Raw genomic sequence first — 23964 nt, forward strand, 5'->3', positions numbered from 1 at the left:
GATCTCTCTAGCAGTTGCATAGCTGGCCATAGGTAAGCAATTTGTCACTGTCACTGCTTTATGGCTTTGATCTATTTGTTAATCTTATGGAACAAAGTAAGTTAAATTGCAATTAGAGATTAAAGGCAGCAGTGAAAATGTAATTTTTATTTTTAAATAAAGAGTCAAAGGCTGTCCATTACTGAAATTTCTGTCAACTCCATGTTCCAGTTCTCAGTTGTATATATCAGCTTGAGATGAGCATACAGCACTACTTAAAATATTTAGCTAGTTAGCCCAATGAGCCTAGGAGAGCAACACTGGATCATCCAAGCTGGACTGGAGCAAGTCTCTCACTAACTTTTAGGAAGAATCTAAAAACATTCCTGTTCACCTCATATATTTGATGGCTAGAAGGTCTGTTAAAGGCCAATCCTGAAATAACCTATGATTCTTTTAAAGCGGTTGTAAACTGTTTTTAGAAGTTTAAATTGTTTTTTCTTATTCATGTGTGTGCCACGCAGGACTCCTTCAGGGAGGGACATGATATAAATTTGATAAGAAAATAAGCAAATATACAATATTTGAGAAGATGGGTGCAGAAAGAACACCGCGTACTACAACACAAATATACATGACAAATCACTGTCTCCTTTACATTTCTACCGTGTTTTGTTTTGCTTGCAGTGGCTCACAGGATTGGCGGAGGTTAAGTATGCAGTGTGACTATATTGCTTGCAGTAAATTCCAACATTATAGGGGGGAAAATACATAACAGTCTATGAAATGTAACATGTATTTATTTCAGTCACTTTCCAAAAAGTGTATGTGTGTGTGAGTGCATGTATAGGCAGACAAAAGATTTATATAGATATATATAGTGCACATGCACACAATACACATAAACACACAAACATACCTATGTACACACATACATACACATTCCTACAGCATACTGATTCAGGATTCACTCAAAAAGTGTGTATATAGCTAAGAAGGTATTGTACAGAAAGCGTTCTATGCAGTTTTGTACATCAGCACATTTCATCTTCCTTTGAGGTTGCTCAAAACGATAAATAACTGAAGATTTTCCATCTCAAGCAGCTTCTTCCGCAGAACAGTCAATGCCTGCATAGGTGAACTTCTCATACAGGGTTGTATTCACATAAGTCTGGAATTACAATTAAGAAGAATAGGCTCAGTATTTTCTCTTTGCCCTCAGCAACGCATAGAAATTTTCTGTGTTGCAGATAACATCCAGCTCCCAAGCCCAAATTGTGTCCTTTTATCCCTAATGTGTCACAAAGCTGCACTGGTCACAGGACTGGAAAACAGTTTTAGGCTACCAGTTTATGCCAGAACTGCAGGACCTTCAGCTGTTGTTTGGTTAACAAGTTGCATCGACCCTGATCGTGGACTACAACAACAATTGTTGGGTGACAGGTATCCCAGCCCTAGTTGATGCTTTTTCTTTCTCTTAAAAAAACAAACCTATTTTAAAAAGATACTGTTGATGCTCCTGCTGATCAGACCCTCCTATGTCAGGACATAACCTATAAGCTGCAGACCAAGGGTTAGACCATCTGACAAAAGTCTCCTTTAGAACCTGGTGATGCACAGCAATTCTAGGTACAGTCATACTTTGGTTTTCGAATAGAATCCGAAAACCAAGGCGCAGCTTCTGATTGGCTGCAGGAGCTTCCTGCACTCAACTGGAAGCCGTTTTAGACATTCGGGTTCCAAAAAACATTCGCAAACCGGAACACCTCTAGGCTTACAGCATTCGGGAGCCAAAACATTTGAGTCGCAAGGCATTCAACAACCAAGGTACGACTGTACACCCAAATAACTCATCACATTTTATGTGAAGAATCATATGTGAATATGGCCAAACAAACACGTGCAAAGTTTTCACATGGGACAGGAGCTGACCAGAGGGGAACGATTTACAGTGGCAACCAAGCAGACCTGTGAGCTGGGGAGCTGAGTAATGCTTGTTTGACCCCAAACTGACAACCGTGATAATCTTTTACCTTTCTTTCTTCCAACATTCTGTTCAGTGATACGAGTATTTGGGCAAATGATGGCCTCTCATAAGGTTTTTCTCTCCAGCATTGTCTCATTAGGTCATAACTGAAAAAGAAGAAGAAGAAGGTCATTACAGCACTTGAATCTCTACAAATCCACAGCAAGCAGCCCAAAATTTAAAAGTGGGAGGTGATGATTGTGATAGCAAAAAGCAGAAAAGTCAGGCTTTCCAATGTCCCTGGAGTAGAAACACGAATGGCAAGAGGCTGGGGGAGGTTTTCCTGGACAAACGGTCTTGTTATTAAAAGAAGATGTAAAAAAACCCCTCACATTTCATTTCAACAGGGCTTAAAGTAAGAGAAACAGCAGGTCAAGTGTGTGTAGGGAAAGGTGTGAAGCTTTCTCTTGACCTATGTGAAACATCAAAACAGCAAAGCTGTGAACACAATCAATTGACAGATGAAATTGTGGTTTCTGCTCCAGGGTAATCACTCTAGAACTTCAACTTCTTTCATGGTTAGCAACTTCCTTCTGCTTTCCAAACTAAATTGGTCAAAGTATAATTAATTCTAGGAATCATCTCCTAACCTAACTTACCAGAAGTAAATTGCCCCATATTCAACACCTGTCAATGACAGATGCGTTTTCTAAGAGAGGTTGTCAGCCAAAGAGGGCACAGGGGAAAAGGGCATCCAGTGAGATTGAGTTACTTACACCTCATCATCGCAGTTGAGAGGCTTCTCCAGTCTGTACCCTTGGGGCAGTTTCTCATACAGTTCTGCACAAGTCATCCCACAATATGGTGTCCCTCCTAGAACAGAAGATTCAACAGATCAGTGTCCTAAAGATGCTTGGGGGAGCGGACGGAGGACTGTGCACAGGGTGGGCACCGCTTTGCCACGCTCCTGGCGCTGTTTGCCCCATGTTCCTGGCTGCATACCGTAAGGTCGCAAATATAAGCTGCACTTTAACTTCACGGTCAGAATTGGGGGGGGGGGAGTGAGGCTTATATTCAGGCCAGTACAGTATTATTGTCAGGAGTGTGTGCAGGAGCCAGGCCCTGTGACCAGGAGGACTTTGCAGGCCTGGAGCCTTCCTAAGTTTGTTCTGAAGAGGCAAGGTGCGGCCACACAGGTGAGGCCGATTGGTAACTCACAGCACCTGGTGGCAAGAGCCAGGAAGGGATATAAGGTCAGCATTTTCCCTTCGGCTCTTTGCCACAGCAACACATTCCCTGCCTTGCTGTGTTTGGTTCCTTGACTCCTTGATCTTCGGACCCCTGACTTCATGACTCCTTGCTTCCTGACCCTTGGACCCTTGGCTACTTGACTCCCGGCTCTCTGACCCTCGGACTCCTGGCTTCCTGATTCCTGGCTTCTGGACCCCAGTTCCTGCTCCCACCCCGCCATCTTGTCCCTGGTCCCGACGCCCCCAGCCGGGACTTTGATTGCCTGTGAACCGGACCGTGACAGTTATCAGCAGTGAAACCACAATAGGTAATTAGTCTAGGCATGGTCTAAACAACTGTTGCACCAAGCCCAGTAACCATGTATGAAGGCTTGCCAGTATTTGGTAAAAATACTATATGTAGTTGTGGGTTAAGCCAATCAGGGTCACCCAGTAGCTTCAGAACTGACCAAAGAAAACACTTTGCACAATACATAATCTGCTTACAGAACTCCTTGCCCCCAGTGATAGTGATGGCACTGAGGTCTGATGGATTTGAATAACGACTGATTTGTATCATTTTGTCATTGCATATTATACTTTGTCAATCATATATGGCCGAGAGCTCTCACAAAGGGCTTTAGCTGTGTTATTAAGAATTTACATAGTGCTCACAGACTTCTTAGTGGTTTACAAGTATAAAAACCAATTACATAAACATTATGAATGTCCATAATTAAAACAACACAGCAACTAAAACAGGAGAGACTCGGGTAGAGAGAGACTCGGGTAGCTAGCAGGATGCCAATACAGTTGGGGCTTCTTGCATTTTGGCACGATAAAGTTTCACCCTTTCAAACGTACCAAGACCTGCTGGCTTTCATAGTGAAAAGGTCAGTGATTGCCACTGAGCGATTCTAGCTAAATTGAATCTCCATGTTCAAAGGCAGTGTATCTTTAAAGAATAGTTGCTGGATATAAGCAAAGAAATTACTGCAATGGACAAAATGGACCCTTGGTCTGCTCCAGCTATGTTGTTCTCATATTCTTAACCAAAATAATGATGCTAAAAGCACACACATTACTTACCTAAGCTAACTATTTCCCATAATAGCACACCATATGACCACCTATGAAAAGAGTAAAAAGAAAAGCTGTAACAATTGTACAGTGGTACCTTGATTTGCATACGGCTTGGTTTGCATACGTTTTGGATTACAAACACGTCAAATTTGGAAGTACATGTCCCAGTTTGCAACCTTTTTTTGGATTACAACCCATATATTTTTATTACGAACAAATTTCTTTTGGAGGCTCCATTGGCGAAAGCACGCCTTGGGTTACAACCTGTTTTGTTTTACAAACGGACTTCCAGAACAGATTATGGTTGTAAACCAAGGTACCACTGTATTTAGAAGTACTGGGTATTATAAAATATCTAGTGCTAGTTAAACAGGCACACACCTATAATTATTACAGCTAAAATCAGGTCCAAGATACTTGCGCCATTACAAAAAATATTTGTTTTGCCTCCCCCTTCCCTATTTTTATTATGAAGAAGACAACTAAATACAAAACCAGAAATAAACCTCAATGTGCTTGAAAATAAGTTGGTTTTTCCGGTTAAACTGGCATGAACACATCTATTTTAAAAGAAATGAAGCAGAAGTAATAGAAATAAAAGGATGCAATCGGACAATTGCTTCTTAAAATGTAAAACCTTTGCCTTTCTGTAAACATGCTGATACAGGGAACTTGCATGGCATTTAAAGGCTCAACTACTGCTCTGAAAACCATTGGGATTGCATTGGCTGTCCAATCTTGTCAGTGTGAGGGTTGACAGACATTGTATGCTATTCTAGAGGAGGAGACCAATGGTAGTTGGTCTCAGCCAAGCCAATGGAATGTCCCGGTAACCACTGGAATATATGTTCCCATTTGCATCATATGCTAGACCAGGACAGGACCTCTCCATCAAGGGTCCTCTAATCCACTAATGGAGAAAATCCATTGCTACAGCATCTCAGATAGACCTGTTGTCAGGGAACTGCCATCGGAAGAACAGGTGGTGGGAGGGCTCCAGGAGAATAGAAGAGATTCAGCAGCAGAAGAGGGAACCAGTAGGGGGGGAGCAGGAGCTTCCAGGGACAGGAAGTCGGAGGGGAGGCTCTGGGACACTTCCAGCGAGAACAGTGAGGAGGTATCAAGGCTCCCTTTAGCGACCCCCACCCCTCGCCGGAAGCTGTCACGCAGGGAATCTAGGAGACGCGTTTCCGTCAAGCAGCTTTTATGCTGGAAACGTTTCCGCAAGCGCCCACTGTCGGATTCTACCAGTGACTAACGGAGCCATGTCCAAGGGCTCCGCTCAAGGCAGAGCTTTGCTACGTTAAGCAAACTCTGAGGGACTAATCCTTTTACGCACAAGTAGCTCATTGTCCCATCACACCTGTCAACCAGCCTCTGCTTAAAACCTCTAACACAGGGCTTTCCAAACTGTGGTTTGTGGGCTGCCAGTGGTCCACAAGCTTCAATCAGATGGCCTGAGGCATGTCCGCATTAAATATCCATATTGATTTTTTTTAAAAATTGCATTCTATTGCATTACAATTTTGAATTCCATGGAGGGCAGATTATTATTATTATTATTAAACATTTTATTAAAGTTTTCTTGGTTTACAAAGGTATGTGCAATGTCTCTTTTTTCAAGTTACATTTTCCATAGGTCAGTTTCATTTGTTGAGACATTAGGGTTACATTAGGAAGAAAAAAGGGGAGAAGAGGTGGAGGGGGCCATGGTGGGTGGGGGTGGGGTCGGGAGGCAATATTTCTATTTTGCTTAATGTATGTGTGGGTTTTTGTGTCAGTGTCGTTTGTGCAGGTTCTCTTTGCTATTCGCTTTTTGTTCCTTTGGTGGTGAGAGAAATTGTGGTTGGCCTACGGTGCGGTTGTTTGTTCGTGATTGGCTGTGCTGAACTTGGTTTTCGTGTGTGAGTGGGGTGTGGGTGTGTGTTTTTGAATCGGGTTAGCCATAATGATTCGTATGTTGTTGGTGGACTCTTGTCATTGTCTTGTTGGGCTGTGTATGTGATGAAGGGGAGCCATACCGGGGTGACGCTCTGCTCAGGAGGCTTCGGGAGGCTATCCCTGAAGCCAGGAGAGCAAAAGGGATCTATCCCTCTTCAGCAGAAGCAACGCGAAGCCTGCATTCACTCCATAAGACACACACACATTTCCCCTTACTTTTTAGGAGGGGAAAAGTGTGTCTTATAGTGCAAAAAATACGGTAAGTTCTTAGCTCAAGGTACCACTGTACGGTGGTACCTCAGGTTACATACGCTTCAGGTTACAGACTCCGCTAACCCAGAAATAGTGCTTCAGGTTAAGAACTTTGCTTCAGGATGAGAACAGAAATTGTGCTCCGGCAGTGTGGCAGCATCAAGAGGCCCCATTAGCTAAAGTGGTGCTTCAGGCTAAGAACAGTTTCAGGTTAAGTATGGACCTCCGGAACGAATTAAGTACTTAACCCGAGGTACCACTGTATTGTTACAAATCTATTTATGAATTTTTATCCCAGCTTTCCAATGCATCTGCATTACTGAAGGTCACTTTAAATCCCAGCATCACAGAGTCAGAAACTACATAAACGGAGTCACTTACACATCACTGTTTGAGGTATACACGCTGTAATTTAGGGACTCAATCGCCATCCATCGCACTGGAAGCCTTCCCTAGAACAATGAATTTGGAATGGTGTTACAGCCTCACAACAGTTCTGTTCTGATGCATTACCAGAGTCCCCTAACCCAGAATGGCTTTCCCCTTCATTTCGATAGTTAGACTTCTTTGTAGGCAGCCCTTTGCAGACTGGCTCCCTGCCCTTAAATTGATGGATACTTCCCCCGTGTTTGTTTTTTGTTGTTCCCCCATGCACAAGAGAACCAGGGATGCATCTAGAGTGGCACTGGTGAAGGTTTTCAAATCTGTACATTATGAAGTTTGCACTTTGATCTTGCTCCTGCATTGATGAACTCTGAGGTTTGTGGAAATGCAAAACTCATCTCAACTTTTGTCACATGTAGCAGCTGGTTCTCCAACTCTGAATGGGTGAAATCTACAAATAACAAAAGCTGAAAACTTCCCCCTTAACTGTCCACTGTCCCAGTCCTAAACTATTAGACTTTAGGCTTAAGTCCCAGTAGTTTCAACAGGACTGCAGCCTTTGTCCTCTCAGATGTTATAGGAAGCTCCATTTTTAATTTCTGCTGCTTCTGAAGAGGTATTTCATTTTTTTACAGGTAATATCAAAGGGCAGTTGTTACCTCTGCGCAAGAAACATAGCTGACAAATTTGGTCTTTCTTACCATTGTCTTCTTAACATAAACCTCTTGGCCTCTAGACAGTCCAAAATCTGCTATTTTCGCAACATAGTTTTCTCCAACCAAGATGTTCCTTGCTGCCAGATCCCGGTGGATAAACTAAAGGAAACAAAAACATTATTGCTTTTTCTCTCTTCCCAAAATAGAAAATGTTTGTCCTATCTTTCTGATGTGTGCATCACACATTGCAAAGGCTTATTGCAACTTAAGCCCTGTGCATACTTCACGGGCTTTTGGCTGGTAATTATGAGGTCGCAGAACCTGTAGCCCTCCAAATATTGCTGAACTCCAACTAGACAGCTTGGCCAATGGTCAGGGATGATGAGATGTGTGGTTGTTGTTGGGCTGGCATAGGCAAACTCGGGCCTCCAGGTGTTTTGAGACTACAATTCCCATCATCCCTGACCACTGGTCCTGTTAGCTAGGGATGATGGGAGTTGTAGTCCCAAAACATCTGGAGGGCCGAGTTTGCCTATGCCTGTTGTAGGGGAAGAGGCAGGCCATTCAAATGCAGGGGGGGCAGACTTGAGTAAAGCTTGCAGGCTCAGTCAGGTCCTCCCTTCATCCAGCTTAAAATCCATACGCCTACGTGTGATTGGCCAATTAGGCAGGCAGGCAGTATTCGATCTCCCCAGCCGTCAGAGGGGAGCCAGGAATCCACCGGCCAAGCAGTTCCCGTCGGGGGGGCTCTGGCGGGAGGTGACAGTGCCCCACAGCATAACTGCACCTAGGAAGTAGGTCAACGGTCTTCCCCACCCCTGTCGCTGATAGAGTTGCTACCTTTGGTCTGGCAAAATACAGGACAGAACGGAGTGGGGGACTGCATACCTTGCTAGTGTCCCAGACTGGGACAACCCATTTTTTATCACAAGAGCACAGTGGCCATTTGGGTTCCCATGATCTCGTGCGATTTCGTGGTGCAATTCCCTGCCCCCAAAAGTGCTTTCTCCCTCTGCATGTGAATTCGTGCAGTGCCCCCAAAGTCACATTTGTGGGTGCTGTGTGTGAAAAAGATCTTTTTTCAAGTGTGGGGAGCACGGTGCAAAATCGCAACAAAAATGGGCACCGTGCTCTCGCGACAAAAAAACCCAACAAGATGGCGTCCGGCAAGATGGCCTCCTGGATTTTGGCTTCAAAGTGTTGGAGTGTATGGGGGAGAGAGACAGAGGGAGAATCAGCAAAACTGTATTCTGCATTGATTCATCTATCCTATGTTGATTCAATGATAGCATTTTTACATTGAAATATTACACAAGATGGGTGGCAAACCTAGTGGAAGACTCGGTAAATAACTTGCATTAACAAAATGAAACAAAGCAACCTACCTGTTTTTGACTCAGGTAGTCCATCCCTCGGGCCACATCCGCTGCAAAGTGCAGTAGCTGCTGCGAGGAGAGTGTGGAGGCTGTGCTGTTGGCAATGGCAAAGGCTGGGTCGGTCTCTAAGACCCTGCTCTTCCTCAAGAAGTCTAGCAGGTTTCCATGGGGAGCATATTCAATGGCGAGGTAGAGGTACCCTGGCATAAAACAGCGAGGAGTTCAGAGAGCCTGTGCAAAAAATGTTGGCCTTCCAAATTTAGGAGTCTTGGGGACAGGGCTTCTTGAAGGGTTTGGGGGGCCCAGAGCATTTTTCCCCTCCTCACCCCAGCCCCAAATGAAGCTGACCAAAGATTTTCAGTTCTCTCTATGCTATCCCTGCAGGATGAAAGGTTCTAATGCAAATCCTATCCTACCCACAACTTCTCTTGCCTTTGGTGTTTCCAATACAGTGGTACCTCAGTTTTTGAACAACTTGGAACCCGAACGCTGCAAAACCAGAAGTAGGTGTTCCAGTTTTCAAACTTTTCCCCGGAAGCTGAACGTGCTCTGTTTTGAGTCCTGAGCTTCCGTTTTTACTGTCGCCTTCCATTCAAGCCTTCCATTTCTGATTGCAGTGTTCTGAGGTGATATTTGGAGCTTATATTTGGTGCTTTTATTTTTGATATTTACTCTGTGTTTTTTGTTTTTGAGGCTTTCTCGGTTAATTTGTTTCTGTGACTGTGTGGAACCCAGTTCAGCTACTGTTTGATGGATTTATTGAGTGATTGTGTGACTGTGGAAATGGATAAAAGCCTCCCATCCAATGACTATCATCAGTGCAGGTAAGAATAAATTTAAATTTAAATTTTTATCATCTACAATACTGCGTATTTTATAGTAAAGTACATTATTGCTTTCATTTTATGGACCAATGGTCTCATTAGATAGTAAAATTCATGTTGAATTGCTGTTTTTCGGGTTGTTTTTAAAAGTCTGGAACGGATTAATCCGTTTTGCATTACTTTCTATGGGAAAGTGTGCCTTGGTTTTGGAATGCTTTGGTTTTGGAACGGACTTCCGGAACGGATTAAGTTTGAGAATCAAGGTACCACTGTACCCGGTATGTACTGAGCAAATGGCAAAAGCAAGTCAAGTCTTCTTGACTCAGATTCTACTCTGGGAGATGATCTTCCATCTTTTATAGCAGAGGTAGGGCAGTACCACTCTTGTCAACCCATGTTGTTGGCCATGCCAGCTGGGGGATGATGGGAGTAGCAGATTCCCCACCCCAGGTATTAAATGAAACTAATTCTCCAAGTGCTAATCCTGAGGCAGCCAAGACAGCCTGTGCTCACATTGGAACAGGGAGTCAGTGCAGATGTTGGAGCACTGGAGAAATGTACCTCCAGTGGCCCTCAACTGTGGAAGTGAGCCAATCCCACTTTGTACTGGCTGAAAGGACGCGGGTGGCGCTGTGGTCTAAACCACTGAGCCTCTTTGCCTTGCTGATCAGGAGGTCAGTGGTTCGAATCCATACAATGGGGTGAGCTCCCGTTGCTCTGTCCCAGCTCCTGCCAACCTAGCAGTTCGAAAGCATGCCAGTGCAAGTAGATAAATAGGTACCACTGCAATGAGAAAGTAAATGGCATTTCCATGCACTCTGGTTTCCTTCACAGTGTCCCGTTGTGCCAGAAGCGGTTTAGTCCTGTTGGCCACATGACCCAGAAAGCTGTCTGTGGACAAATGCCAGCTCCCTCGGCCTGAAAGCAAGATAAGCGCCGCAACCCCATTGTCACCTTTGACTGGACTTAACCGTCCAGGGGTCCTTTACCTTTACTCTTTTTTTTTTTACTGCACTGGCTGAAACTTTAAAACAGGGCAAAAAGCAGCAACACTCCCTGTTCATTTCTGGGCAGGATTCAAAGGGATGCTTCTTTCTTACAAAGCCGTCAAAAGCTTGAGGCCAGGATATCTGGAAGACTGCCTTGTTCCATATGATCCTGTCCACCCAAGGCATTCTGCATCAGAGGTGGATATGCTATGCATCTCGCCACTCTCAGAAACACAACTGGTTGAGAAAGAGCCTTTTCTGCTTTGGCAAGTGACAGTTTTCGAGTCCTAACCAGAGAGAAAGGATTCTTCTTGAAAATCTGTGCTTTCGTATTCTGGAAGAGATGCCTTTGTGTTTGTGTGGTGCCTGAAGCATATCATCAAACAGGAATATACATATATGTGTGTGTGTGTGTGTGTGTGTGCATGCGCACGTGTGTGCGTGCCTTTTTGTGTTTAAAAAATTGTGCAACCTGTCTACCTGTGCACAAATTCCAGCTGATCTTATTTTGAATATGTTTTAAAACAAATGTAGCCACAAAACTTTAAAACAAACACCTATAGAAAAGCATTGTAGCAGGTGAGAGCTGGGAAGATTCAGAATGTAGATTTAATTGTGATTGAGAGCTCTGTATAAAAACACACACACACACACACACACACAACATTGTTGTTGTTGTTTTATTTCTCTTTCCTCCTTTTTCTTCCGTTTCTCTCTCCCTCTTTTATCCTACTTCTTTTTCTGTATTTTTAAAATAATTTTTAAACTAGTTGGGTTTTTATTGTCTCGTATGTTGAAAACTCTTAACAAATCTGAAAAAGAAAAGCATTGTACCTCGGTGTTCGCATGCTCCCAAAAGGTTTATGATGTTGGGGTGATGTCCAAGTTTACAAAGTACTTCCAGTTCCCCAGCAAAATCTCTGTGATCATCCTTGGAGGCATATTCTGCAAATTAAAAAAAAAAAGTGCTGTACATCAGTTACTCCTGCAATGTTTACCATGTGTTTGTTTAATGCACCTGATGAAATGTGCTTTAGCCCACAAAACCGTACGTCATAATAATTTACCGTATTTTTCGCTCTATAGGGCGCACTTTTTCCCCTCCAAAAAATAAGGGGAAATCTGTGTGTGTCCTATGGAGCGAATGCAGGCTCCGTGGCTTCAGCGATAGCAACGCGAAGCCTCCGAAGCGCAGAGGGAGCGCTCCCTCTGCCTCCGGAGGCTTCAGGTTCCTTTTGCTGAAGCTGGGAGAGCAAGACTCTCCTGGCTTCAGCGGAGAGGGTAAGCTGCGCAGCGCCCCTTCAGCCAAGCGGGAGGAGAAATGGAAGGGTCTCCGTTTCTCTTGCCGCTTCACTGAAGGGGCACTGAGCAGCGAGGGGGAGATTTTTTTTTTCTTGTTCTCCCCCTCTAAAACAAGGTGCATCCTATGGTTGAGTGCATCCTATAGAGCGAAAAATACGGTGTTTCTTAAATGTGCTTCCAGCTGAAATTTGGTCACATGCCCAGAAGTTCAGGTTGACCCTCTTGCACAAAACCCCTCTCCCCAAATAGACTTCCTACAGTAAGGAAAGTGATGGGGAAGATTCGCTAGAAAGCGTGGGATAAGAATTGTTTGACACTGGGCTCATCCACACTCTCCCTTGATCCTCCTTTGTACAGTATGTTATTTGCACCTTCCAATATTTTTTTTTTGGAGGGGGGGGGAGAACCATATGATGTTCCTGCTGGAATGGTGGCATGTTGATTTTTCTTAAGTTTAAATTTGCTTTCTTAAGTTTAAATTTGCTTGGACAAAACGTATTTGGAAAATGCGGATTTTCAGCTGTTGGCGAGCCCGCTATGTCAAACAATATTCCCACAGGGAAGTGGTTAAGCAGATCCTGACCCTACAGACAGAAAGAGGACTTTGAATAATAAAAAAGGGGGTAAAGGTTCCATGCCCACTTTTTAAGCTTTGTGTATAGATGTTTACGTTAGTGTAACTTTTAAAAACTCACTTGTGTTAAGATGAACAAGGTCTAAAAAATGGATTATTAAGATTATAAGGACATGCATGAACAAGCATTAAACAATGAAACTAAGAGGGGGAGGGGAGGGAAGTCAAGCAAAAATTATGGTTTAATTTTTTTTATTATGATGGTTTTTTCTTTTCGTTTCTTTTCTCATTTTTTTCTTTTTCTTTATATATTGTTGTTTTATGTTTATTTTTGATGTTATATTTTTGGGAAATTAATAAAGGTAAAGGTACCCCTGCCCGTACGGGCCAGTCTTGACAGACTCTGGGGTTGTGCGCCCATCTCACTTAAGAGGCCAGGGGCCAGCGCTGTCCGGAGACACTTCCGGGTCACGTGGCCAGCGTGACATCGCTGCTCTGGCCAGAGCCAGAGCCAGAGCCGCACACGGAAACGCCGTTTACCTTCCCGCTGGTAAGCGGTCCCTATTTATCTACTTGCACCCGGAGGTGCTTTCGAACTGCTAGGTTGGCAGGCGCTGGGACCGAGCAGCAGGAGCGCACCCCGCCGCAGGGATTCGAACCGCCGACCTTTCGATCGGCAAGCCCTAGGCGCTGAGGCTTTAACCCACAGCGCCACCTGCGTCCCTAATAAATTAATAAATAGTCATAGAGAAATTAATAAATAGTCATAAAAAACAAAAACAAAGGCAGATCCTCACCCTACTGCCGGTGGCGTAGCATGGGGGGTGCAGGGGGAGCTGGCCGCACCGTGCGCAACATCTGGGGGTTAGGGTTAGGGGGCGCAAATCCACGGGTTAGGGGGTGCAGATCCATGGGTTAGGGGGCGCAAATTACTTGCCTTGCCCCGGGTGCTGACAACCCACGCTACGCCACTGCCTACTGCTTCTCTTCTCATTCCCACTTTTTAAAAAAAGAACTGCATCCAGGCTCTGTTACATGCTTTTGCATATAATACAGTTGGCCCGTTAAGCCAACATTTAAAAGACCATGATTCGAGGCCAGGTATTAGCAACCTGCAAATCTCTCCTACAGATTTGCCACCTTAAGAGGCTCCCGCAAAGACTCACCCTTCATCCTTTTAATGGCTGCGTCCATTCGCAAGCCATCCTTCTTGATTCGTGCTTTGAGAACTTGGCCAAAGTTGCCTTCTCCAATCACATCCTGAAATTTGATGTCATTCCACTCCAGAACTGGGTAGATTTTGGGTTCTGGGCTATTTTTGGCTTTCCTACTCAGAGTAAGAGTTCCTGAATTGAACTGCACAGCCGGTTCATCTCTCTGGGGGGGAAAGTTAGGCAAACACTATTTAGTGGTTGGTACAGAAGAAGATAACAACTCAGAACGGGTTGCATTAAAAGCATATTTATGTAATCTTGTTGTGTGAAGTGGTGTTGTTCTGTGAAGATGAAGTTTCTCTAAAATGTGTTAAAAAACAACACCACTTGTATCGGTGTGCAGCGGAATAGGTTTTCCTTGGCTTAAAAGCACCCATAAACATATAGTCAATTTAACTGACCGAAGGAAAGTAGGCAAAGATTTTCCAGAGGGAATATGAACCTGCATTGCAGGAATACAAGTGTGGAATGAATCCTGTTATATCTGGTTACTTTTATTATATCTGCATGAATTGGTATAATTCCTCCTAATTTTTACTAGGCACAGCCCACCCATCTGGTGATCTGTCAGTGGGTTTGGTTTTTGTAAAGTATCACCATTTAGGGTTGTAGCCTTATTGGAGTTCACCGATTAGGTCTGCGTTGCTCCGGGACAGGAGGAAGGAAGTCAAAATGACACCGAGGTTGGTTCAAAGAAAGAGTTTATTCTGCTCTCCGGATAGCAGAAGGCACCTGCGTGGTGAGTCCACAGCAAGTACAAAGAAATGACAAGTTTCATGCAGTATTTATATCCTCCAGGCATCCTCTCCCTCCTTCCAACCACGTCAGCCTATGTACGCAGGTTGACATCACATATGTTCCTGCTCTGGTACTCTCAACCATAAAAGAGATTTCCTTCCTGTACTTCTGACCATAAAAGGATCTTCCTGTTCCTACTCCTATCTTGGAGCAAGAGGTCACTACTTCCGAGAACATGCTCTGGCGTTAGTCCCAGACTTGGGTCTCCCCGTCATTTGTGGTCAGAACATAAGATATGTCTGTGTCTGTTCTACTGGTAAAGTCAAGGCCAGTCTTGCCGTCAAACTGATAAGGGAGAGAGCTGTGTTCTTGTTTTGCATTTGCTCAACGGCTGAAGTTTATGCATTTTAGCTAAGGAGAAATGGGGATTTTGGTGCAGTTTAAAAACTGTCTGCACAGTCAGTTTTTGGGTTTTGGAAACCCATTCCTTCAGGGTAACAATCAAGGTTTTAAGTAAGTTACAAGCAAAACCAATTTTGATACAGGAATGTTTAGGGGAGGGGAATAATCATTTCCCATTTTGGGAGTCCCATGTTAACAGTTCTGTGTGACACCTTTAAGATTAACCAATTTGAAATGGGAAACGCTCATCAAACTGTATTTGAAAGGGGTAAAGGTAAAGGTACCCCTGACCGTTAGGTCCAGTCGTGAATGACCCTGGGGTTGCACGCTCATCTCGCTCTATAGGCCGAGGGAGCTGGCGTCTGTCTGCAGATGGCTTCCAGGTCATGTGGCCAGCAGGACTAAGCCGCTTCTGGTGAACCAGAGCAACGCACGGAAACGCCATTTACCTTCCTGCTGGAGTGGTACCTATTTATCTACTTACACTGTGTGCTTTCGAACTGCTAGGTGGGCAGGAGCAGGGACCAAGCAACAGGAGCTCACCCCATCGCGGGGATTGGAACCGCCAACCTTCTGATCAGCAAGCCCTAGGCTCTGTGGTTTAGACCACAGTGCCACCTGCATGTACTCTTCACTTAATGCCTCATTCGCAGATCTATCCTCAAGGAAAACCAAAGGACTTACAACCACGTTTTGGAATGCCTGAGCCATTCGCCGCTGGAAATTTGCACGCTTTAGCTGCAGCATGATGAAAAAGGCCAGCAGAATTGTCAGGCAGGTCATCCCTGCAGAGCCCAAGATAGCAATCAGTAGCATTCTCCCTCCTTTGTGCTCAAATGGAACTGTGGGAACTATATGCATTAAAATAAAATAATAAATCAAAAGAAGTTGAATTCAGTACCTCATCGACAAATACTAGAACCCAAATTTCACAGGCATAAAATCAAAGGTAGGGGAATATTGGTGCAATCTAATTAAAGCTAGATGCCTTTATGAAACCAGAGGGATGTAAGGGACTCACTCACATGCTTCAATGGACTTTAGGTTCTCTGGATCGTGGCCTAGAATCCATTTTGGCAGAAGTGGGTGCTAACAGTGCATTCACCCTGACAGCATAATATTCCTGTGGTGCTTTAACTTGTGTTTCTTACACCCTGTCCTTGTATCTAAGTGCTGACAATATTCTATTTCCAATTGCCTGCTCTAGAAAGCATCGGTACTGAGAGCATAACTGCAGACCACAGGCAGTAAAGTTTGATAAAAGTTCTGCAAAGGAGTTTCCCTCCGTTCACATGAGTGAAGTTCTGCTCGTGGGAAATTAGGGTGTATAATGTCCTAATTATACATAAGCCACATACCCACAAATGGCAAAACAACAGCAGTTAAAGCATCACCATGGAAATCCTATCAAGCACAGCATGCATTTTGCAGCTTTTGCTGGGACTCGATTCATTTGGAATAAACATGCTTAAACTTGCTCGGTACATGAGATGTTCTGATCTCTGCTAAAACTAACCTTTCATTTCTGGGAGGGTTTTCAGTTCAGCCGAAAGATTATCGCTTGGCCCAACGTTGTTCTGTGCCCTTATCTGAACCACATATTCGGTGTTTGGTTCAAGACCCTTGAGGTGGTACTGGGTGACGGTAGTGTTTTTTATGGTGACATCGATGTGGTTGTGCTCTGTCTTGCCACGGCCTTTGTAGCTGAGGATGATGGAGGAGATGGAATGCCCCACCGCAGTCGACCAAGAGATGACAGCCGAGGAGTCAGTGACATTTATAATTGTGAAGTTATCAGGTGCAGGGGGACGTTCTAGAAAAGAAACAAGCGTATTAGCTTCTGTCTCGCATCACTCTGCTCACCCCGCTACAAAAAGTCACGTGGAGTTGTTTTCATCACTTGCAATGAATCAGGATTTGAGCCGGACAGGATGGCCTTGTGAGTTCAAAACTTGGCATCAACAAATAAAATAGTTAGCGTAACAGTGCAATTGTATACAGTGGCACCTCGGTCCTCGAACGTAATCCATTCCGGAAGACCGTTTGAGTTCCGAAACATTCGAAAACCAAGGCGCAAAGAGCGGCCTGCAACTGCAATTGAGAAAATTGAAAAACATGCAGCGGAAGCCGTTCGACTTCTGAGGCGCGTTCGAAAATGGAAGCATTTACTTCCGGGTTTTCGGCGTTCGGGTTCTGAAACGTTTGTCAATGGAGACATTCAAGAACGGAGGTACCAGAGTTATAAGTGGGACTTACTTCTGAGGCAGTGTGCATAGGATTGCAGCCAGGGGTGCTGACCTGGCCCCCCCATTGAGGGGGCCAAGAGTTGTGTGACATCATACACATGACATCATGCACACCTCTGAGCGTCCCACCCCTGGCTGGTGCATGAGCGCTCCCCCCTGCAGTGGGGGATGGGTACGCTCCCCCTCAATATTGGGGAGGCTCAGCCCCCTGCCCACAAATATTAAAGCGAGCGAAGCCCCTTCTGCCCCCTATAGTTGGTGCCCCTGATTTCAGCCTGTTAAAATACACTGTGAGCCCTAGCTTGCAAAAGATTTTATTTTTATTTTTGGAGGGGTCGTTCTGCCATTTCTATTGATGCACTCCTTAAGCCGCAGCCCCCTGAGCTGCATCTTACACCACGTTCTTCTCTTTAACTTTTAATGGATGCAGCATGTTCAACTGATGATTTCAGCAAGCACTCTGACACATCTTCAAGAACTTCATGTGGGATAATACCTCCCAAATGTTTTGCAGGTAAAGTGTTAGCTTGTTTCACATGTGGGCTAATGCAGAACCAGTCTGAAATGCAGAACCAGTTGTTCCAGGAAAGAAACCAGTTTCTCAAGAAATGCTTTTCAGGGGCATAATAATAATAATAATAATAATAATAATAATAATAATAATAATGCAATAGCTCTACCTTGTGTGTGGACTATGTAGACAAAAACAAGCGTACAGTCTCCACTGATTCTAGAATAAAATGCTTTGTAGATGCAAGCCCTACTAAGTAATTTTGTGAGCTTCCCTGGGACCTTCTTAAGCTAAAGAAAAGAGTTTTTAAAATGCTTTTGATAAATCAGTGTCTCTTTAAAAAAAAAACAACAACAACCGAAAACCCTCCTCCGCTGAGGTTTTGGCAGTATGCAAAGTTATTTAAGCTGCATTGATTGGTGGATTTAAAAGGCAAGTTAATAATGAAATTAAAAGTACCTAAGAATCGTTTCATCAACTGACAGATTTAGAAGTTAGGGAACGGTATTGGCCCTGGTGAGGAAATATAATTATGAGCTCTGTGAATTCCTGAAATAAGTTTTCCTTTCAAGATACTTGAGCGTGAATGAAGTGAGGAGCGTGAAATGCCTTTTGCTGCCACTAGGTGTCAGCAGGCACTCAGTTATTATGAGATCTCAGGGCGGTTCACAGCATAAAAATACAAGGGGGGAAAACCCACAAAACATACATAATAAAAACAAAAACAAACCTATGACCTCCCTCTCCCCGCTTCCACAACACATTTTAAAAGGGTCTTGGATGTAATCAACCCAAGGCCTGGTTGAAGAGGAACGGTGAGCCTCCCTGGGGAGAACATTCCACAAATGGGGAGCCACCACAGAGAAGGCCCCGTTCTCGTGTTGCCACCCTCGGGACCTCACGTGGAGGAGACACACAAAGAAGGGCCTCAGAGGATGATTTCAGGGTCCAGGGAAATTCCTATGGAAAGAGGCGGTCCTTAAAGGTATGGCGTTCCTGAGCCGTTTGACCTCCCTGACCCATTGACCATTCTGGCTGAGGCTGATGGGAACTGGAATCCACAATGCCAGGAGCAAAGGAGGTTCCTCAGCCCTGGGGTGGACCATGCTGTACAAATTACAAATGAGGCCTGCTAGGTCATCCAAAATGGGCTTGTTAGACTCTCCTTTCACTCACGGTCACTGAAGGTCCACGCGTCCAGATAGTCGCTCCATTCTCCTTCGGACTTGCTGTTCACACGGACTCTGCACTTGTAGTGGTGCCTGGGCTCTAGATTCTTGATGACCAGGGTGGAGTTGTTTCCCCCCAGCCGATCGGTCAGGGGGACACCCCCGTTCTTATCATCCACGCTCTTACACTGCACTTCAAGTTGGACGTCCTCTCCCACCTGCTGCCCCACCGGCTGCCAAGAGAAGGTCAGCGCCGTCGTGCCTTTAGGAACGAGGGAGAGGCCCCTTGGCGGAGGGAGGCCTTTAGAGAGTCATGAGAAAGAATGTTAATGCCCTTGGAACCCCTCAGAGCAAAGGAAGAACCTGCCAAGATGATGCCAAGAGTCCTTTGTGGTCCGCCATCTTGTTCCCCACTATGGCTGCCCAGGGGTTTCCAGAAAGCACAGTAGCAAGGTGCGGAGGGCCTCCTCTGTGTCCCTAGCGTTTAGCCTCTGAGAGCCCATTGAGCTATCATGAATATTTTTATTTGAGATAACCACCATTACCCACCACTACCCGGCCTTGGCCCAGTATACCTGAAGGAGCATCTCCGCCCCCATTGTCCATCCCGGACACTGAGGTCCAGCTCCGAGGGCCTTCTGGTGGTTCCCTCCCTGCAAGAAGTGAAGCTACAAGGAACCAGGCAGAGGGCCTTCTTGGTGGTGGTGCCTGCCCTGTGGAATGCCCTCCCTTCAGATGTCAAGGAAATAATGCAGCTCATTGGTTAGTCTGGAGAATGCTCAACCACAAGCTTGTTTTGGATGACACTCTAAGCCAAGCCACGGGTCAGCTCTGTACAGCTGCAAAGTGATGAAGGAGGTGCAAAGTTATCACAATCTCCTCCCCAGGAGCTTGCACACCTGGATTTTATTTATTTATTTATTTATTTATTTATTTATTTATTTATTTATTTATTTTCATTAGAATTTATACACCACCCTATACCTGGAGGTCTCAGGATGGTTCACAAATAAGATCACAATATATAAAATCAAATTAAAAACAACAACCCAATAAAAAAACCTCCAAAAGGGGCCACATTCTAAAAGGGTATTGGATGTCAGTAAGATCAACCAAAGGACTAGTTAAAAAGGAACATTTTTGCCTGGCGCCTAAAGGTGTATAGTGAAGGCACCAGGCGAACTTCCCTGGGGAGAGCATCCCACAGATGGGGAGCCACTGCAGAGAAGGCCCTGCTCTCGTGTTGCCACCCTCCGAACCTCTCGAGGAGGAGGCACACGAAGGAGGGCCTCGGAAGATGATCTCAGGGTCCGGGTAGGTTCATATGGAAAGAGGCGGTTCTTGAGGTTTTGTGGTCCTGAGCCGTTTAAGGCTTTTAAGGTCAAAACCAGTTTGACTTAGCATGATGCGCCACTAGGGCACAGTAACAAAGTGTGAGATTGTATACAATGTACTCTTTAATGGCTCTAATTCAAATTATTGTTATTTTTACTTTAAAAACACACACCAGCATGCTCAATTTATCGCTTTTAGGTAAATACCTTTTCCACATGCAAATGGCTATGCACAGTGCTATTTTTCTAGAAAAAGGGGTGCCAGAGCTCACCATGAGCTTTCTCCCTTGTTCTCTCAGAATAGCAGTTGCGCCCACCCGAGAGGTGCCAGAGCTGAGTTCCAGCAAGCTCTGGCTGAAAAAAAAGCACCTGGCTATACAGTGGTACCTTGGTTCTCGAACAGAATCCATTCCGGAAGTCCATTCGACTCCCAGAATGGTTCAAAAACCAAGGTGCAGCTTCCGATTGGCTGCAGGAGCTTCCTGCACTCAATTCGAAGCCACTGCGGACGTTCGGCTTCCAAAAAACGTTCGCAAACCGGAACACTCACTTCTGGGTTTGCGGAATTCGGAAGCCGATTTGTTCAACAACTGAGATGTTCGGGAACCAAGGAACCACTGTACATGCGCACAATGTAGCCACAGGTAGGAAGACAGTTGTAAGATATTGAGCATCCCCTTTATGAAAATGGTCTGAAGACCTGCATACCAACAGCAGCTGTAGTGAAACTGGCCTCTGGCCCAGGATGCCCAACGCCCTTTTCTCCTCTGCGAGTCAGCCGGACACAGAAGGAATATTCTGTTTTGGGTTCCAGATCGCTTAACTTCCAGATCCTTTCAGTGACTGCATTTGAAAGGAGGAACAACAACAGAATTACACACACTGCTAAGTGATAAGGGAAGATAGAGTTGTAAACAAACATACTTCTTTTGCTCAAAGGTTGCGTGATGTTTACTGAGGCGCATGTGTTCTGGTTGGCTGTGTAGTTTTGAGGGAGTTTTCCTCTGTATGTTTGGTCATATGTCTCCCTGCTACGTACAGGACCTGATCTAAGAAAGACAAAACCTCTTTGCTCCTTTCTTCTCAACTAGGTTGCTCAGTAAAGTATTATCGGGACTTTTCTGCTTGGACTCTGCATTTTAAAGATTTTAATGCTTTGGGGAACAATGTAAAAACCTATTTGCCAGAGGTAGGACTGGGGACACACCACAAGCAGCACCTTTGTGGGATTCAATACAAGTTTTGTGCTTTAATTGTAACCATGTTGAGACCGTTTTTGATGTACATATTGTGATGAATAAAGATATAATACGGAGGGGGAGGAGGAGGAGGAGGAGGAGGAGGAGGAGGAGGAGGAGGAGAAGGAGGAGGAGGAGGAGGTGGAGGTGGAGGAGGAGGCATACTGACGTCATGCACGCATGCTGCAGGGCATGCGCACACAGCGGGGTCGTGTGGCGCGGCCCCAATGCAACCTCAACCAAGGCAAGGCGGCGCATCAACTGCGAGCACTCTGCTAAACACAAACAGTGTACCGACGTGTGATGCTAACCATTGGCCCACCACCCAAACCAGGGTTAACTGCACCAGCATTTTAACACTGCAAAGCCCGTATCAGTGGTATAATAATAATAATAATAATAATAATAATAATAATAATAATAATAATTTATTATTTATACCCTGCCCATCTGGCTGGGTTACCCCAGCCACTCTGGGCAGCTTCCAACAAATATTAAAGATTCAATAAAATTTAAAATGTCACACATTAAAAACTTCCTTGAACAGGACTGCCTTCAGATGCCTTCTTAATGTCAGGTAGTTGTTTATTTCCTTAACATCTGATGGGAGGCGTTCCACAAGGTGGGTGCCACTGTTGGGGGGATTTGAATATTCACTGAGGGGGATCTCAACCAGCCCATGCAAGAGTTTCTTTTCAAGTAATAATAATAATAATAATAATAATAATAATAATAATAATTTATTATTTGTACCCTGCTCATCTGGCTGGGTTTCCCCAGCCACTCTGGGCAGCTTCCAACAAAACACTAAAATACAATAACCTATTAAACATTAAAAGCTTCCTTAAACAGGGCTGCCTTCAGATGTCTGCTAAAAGTTTGGTAGTTATTTTTCTCTTTGACATCTGATGGGAGGGCATTCCACAGGGCAGGTGCCACTACCAAGAAGGCCCTCTGCCTGGTTCCCTGTAACTTGGCTTCTCGCAGTGAGGGAACCGCCAGAAGGGCCTCGGCACTGGACCTCAGTGTCCGGGCAGAACGATGGAGGTGGAGACGCTCCTTCAGGTATACTGGACCAAGGCCGTTTAGGTAGACCTAAAGAATCCTGGGAATTGTAGGCTGGTGAGAGGCTGAAGAACCTCTGCTAAAATTCTCCCTCATGGAACTGTAAGAAGAACTTTGATGGATCAGTGTCTTGTCTTCAGTGGCCACAAGCTCACAAACAGGAAATGAGTGCCCTAACCCCCTTTCCAGTTTTTGTCCCCCCCACAACTGGTGGCTGAAGACAGGATCCTGGAAGTAGCAAGCAGCCATGATGATCAGAAGCTACTGACCAAAGTGTCCAGATCGTTTGGGGGGAAATAAAATGATGGTAGCACCTACATGTGGCCTATATGAAGAAGCAGAAACTCTTGTGATAAACTCTTACCTTCCAAGGTCTTCCACTGAAATTTGGCGGTTTTGTAGAGAAGCTGCGTTGAGACAATCGGTCCATCCCCGCTATATATATCAGCATTTGTATCAATGAGGAGAAAATTATGTCCTCTTTCTACCAGTGTTGGAGCTTTTTGAGGCATGGGAAGAACTGGTCAAGAAGATGAATTGTTTAACAACATCAAAAATAGTAATGAAGCTTTTTTTCTGTCTCCTGAATTATCAGGAGGCATGCAATGGAGGAATACGATTATTATATTTATTCTGCTGCTCTGCCTTGTAGGGAGTAATCCTCATGTCATTTTGTCCTGATACATCCTTTCAGAATGTGAGCCCCTAGTATGGAATCTACAGAAACCTGTTATTCATACATTGCAAGACAGAGTGATTAGTTTCCCCATCAGAAATGGTAACTTATGAAACAGCTCTTGAAACGGGTGACATTAGAGAGCAGTGGAGACTGGTCTATAGTTGGCTCTGCCTCTCTTTGGCTCTGTCTCCACCTACTGTTGACCTCCTGCCTTACACCCAACAGACATCAGCCACCACAGATAAGAGGCCTCTCTGGTTTCAAGCACCAGGTTTGGCGATGCATTTTAGGGTGTGCTCGATTTCGGTCACGTGACTAATGCCACCACAGCTAAGAGACCGAGTCATTTACTTCCCATTGGCCATCATGGCTGAATTGATTGCCCATCTTCCTTTTCAGGCAAGGTTCTCCTCCCTCTGTCTCCCCATTCTCCCCACTCTGTCTCCTCATACTCATTCCATTTTTCTTTCCAAAGAAAATCAAGTGTCCCTACAGTTGATCGGACTCCCTGACAGCAATGCTCTCCGTGTCGTTTGGTCAAAAGCTACTGTTCTTCTCTAACCCAAAACTGTACTCAAGTCAACGTTGGGTGACTGTTGTTGATCTTCTTTGCCAGTGACTCATTTTGTCCTCCTGTTATGCAGGCAAGACTCAAAGGGCCTTTAAGATCTGTGGGCATTTACATCTGTCAGATTTAGCTGACTGCTTTCTCAGTTCTTTGGTTTCCTTGACAACTGAAATTATTTCCAGAGGCCTCTGCTTCTGGGCATTCTCATTAGTATGGGAAACCAAGCACCAAAGTCATATACTGTT

General features: G+C 44.8%; 1 protein-coding gene across 1 annotated transcript in view; it reads right to left on the reverse strand.

Moving 5' to 3' along the window:
- Positions 1-761: 761 nt before the first annotated feature.
- TEK (TEK receptor tyrosine kinase) overlaps positions 762-23964 on the reverse strand; it is a 51840-nt gene continuing 28637 nt past the window's right edge. The window contains exons 10-23 of the mRNA XM_079959190.1: positions 22837-22992; positions 20878-21012; positions 18843-19136; positions 16426-16722; positions 15594-15760; positions 13722-13932; positions 11514-11624; positions 8876-9066; positions 7536-7649; positions 6832-6902; positions 4264-4304; positions 2722-2818; positions 2013-2112; positions 762-1150 (exon numbers count right to left, since the gene is read on the reverse strand). Coding sequence (XP_079815316.1) covers positions 1076-1150; positions 2013-2112; positions 2722-2818; positions 4264-4304; positions 6832-6902; positions 7536-7649; positions 8876-9066; positions 11514-11624; positions 13722-13932; positions 15594-15760; positions 16426-16722; positions 18843-19136; positions 20878-21012; positions 22837-22992 — 2060 coding nt within the window. The 3' untranslated portion in view covers positions 762-1075. The remainder of the gene's footprint in view (positions 1151-2012; positions 2113-2721; positions 2819-4263; positions 4305-6831; positions 6903-7535; positions 7650-8875; positions 9067-11513; positions 11625-13721; positions 13933-15593; positions 15761-16425; positions 16723-18842; positions 19137-20877; positions 21013-22836; positions 22993-23964) is intronic.

The sequence above is a fragment of the Podarcis cretensis genome (genome assembly GCF_951804945.1).
Source record: "Podarcis cretensis genome assembly, chromosome: 17".
Classification (NCBI taxonomy): domain Eukaryota; kingdom Metazoa; phylum Chordata; class Lepidosauria; order Squamata; family Lacertidae; genus Podarcis; species Podarcis cretensis.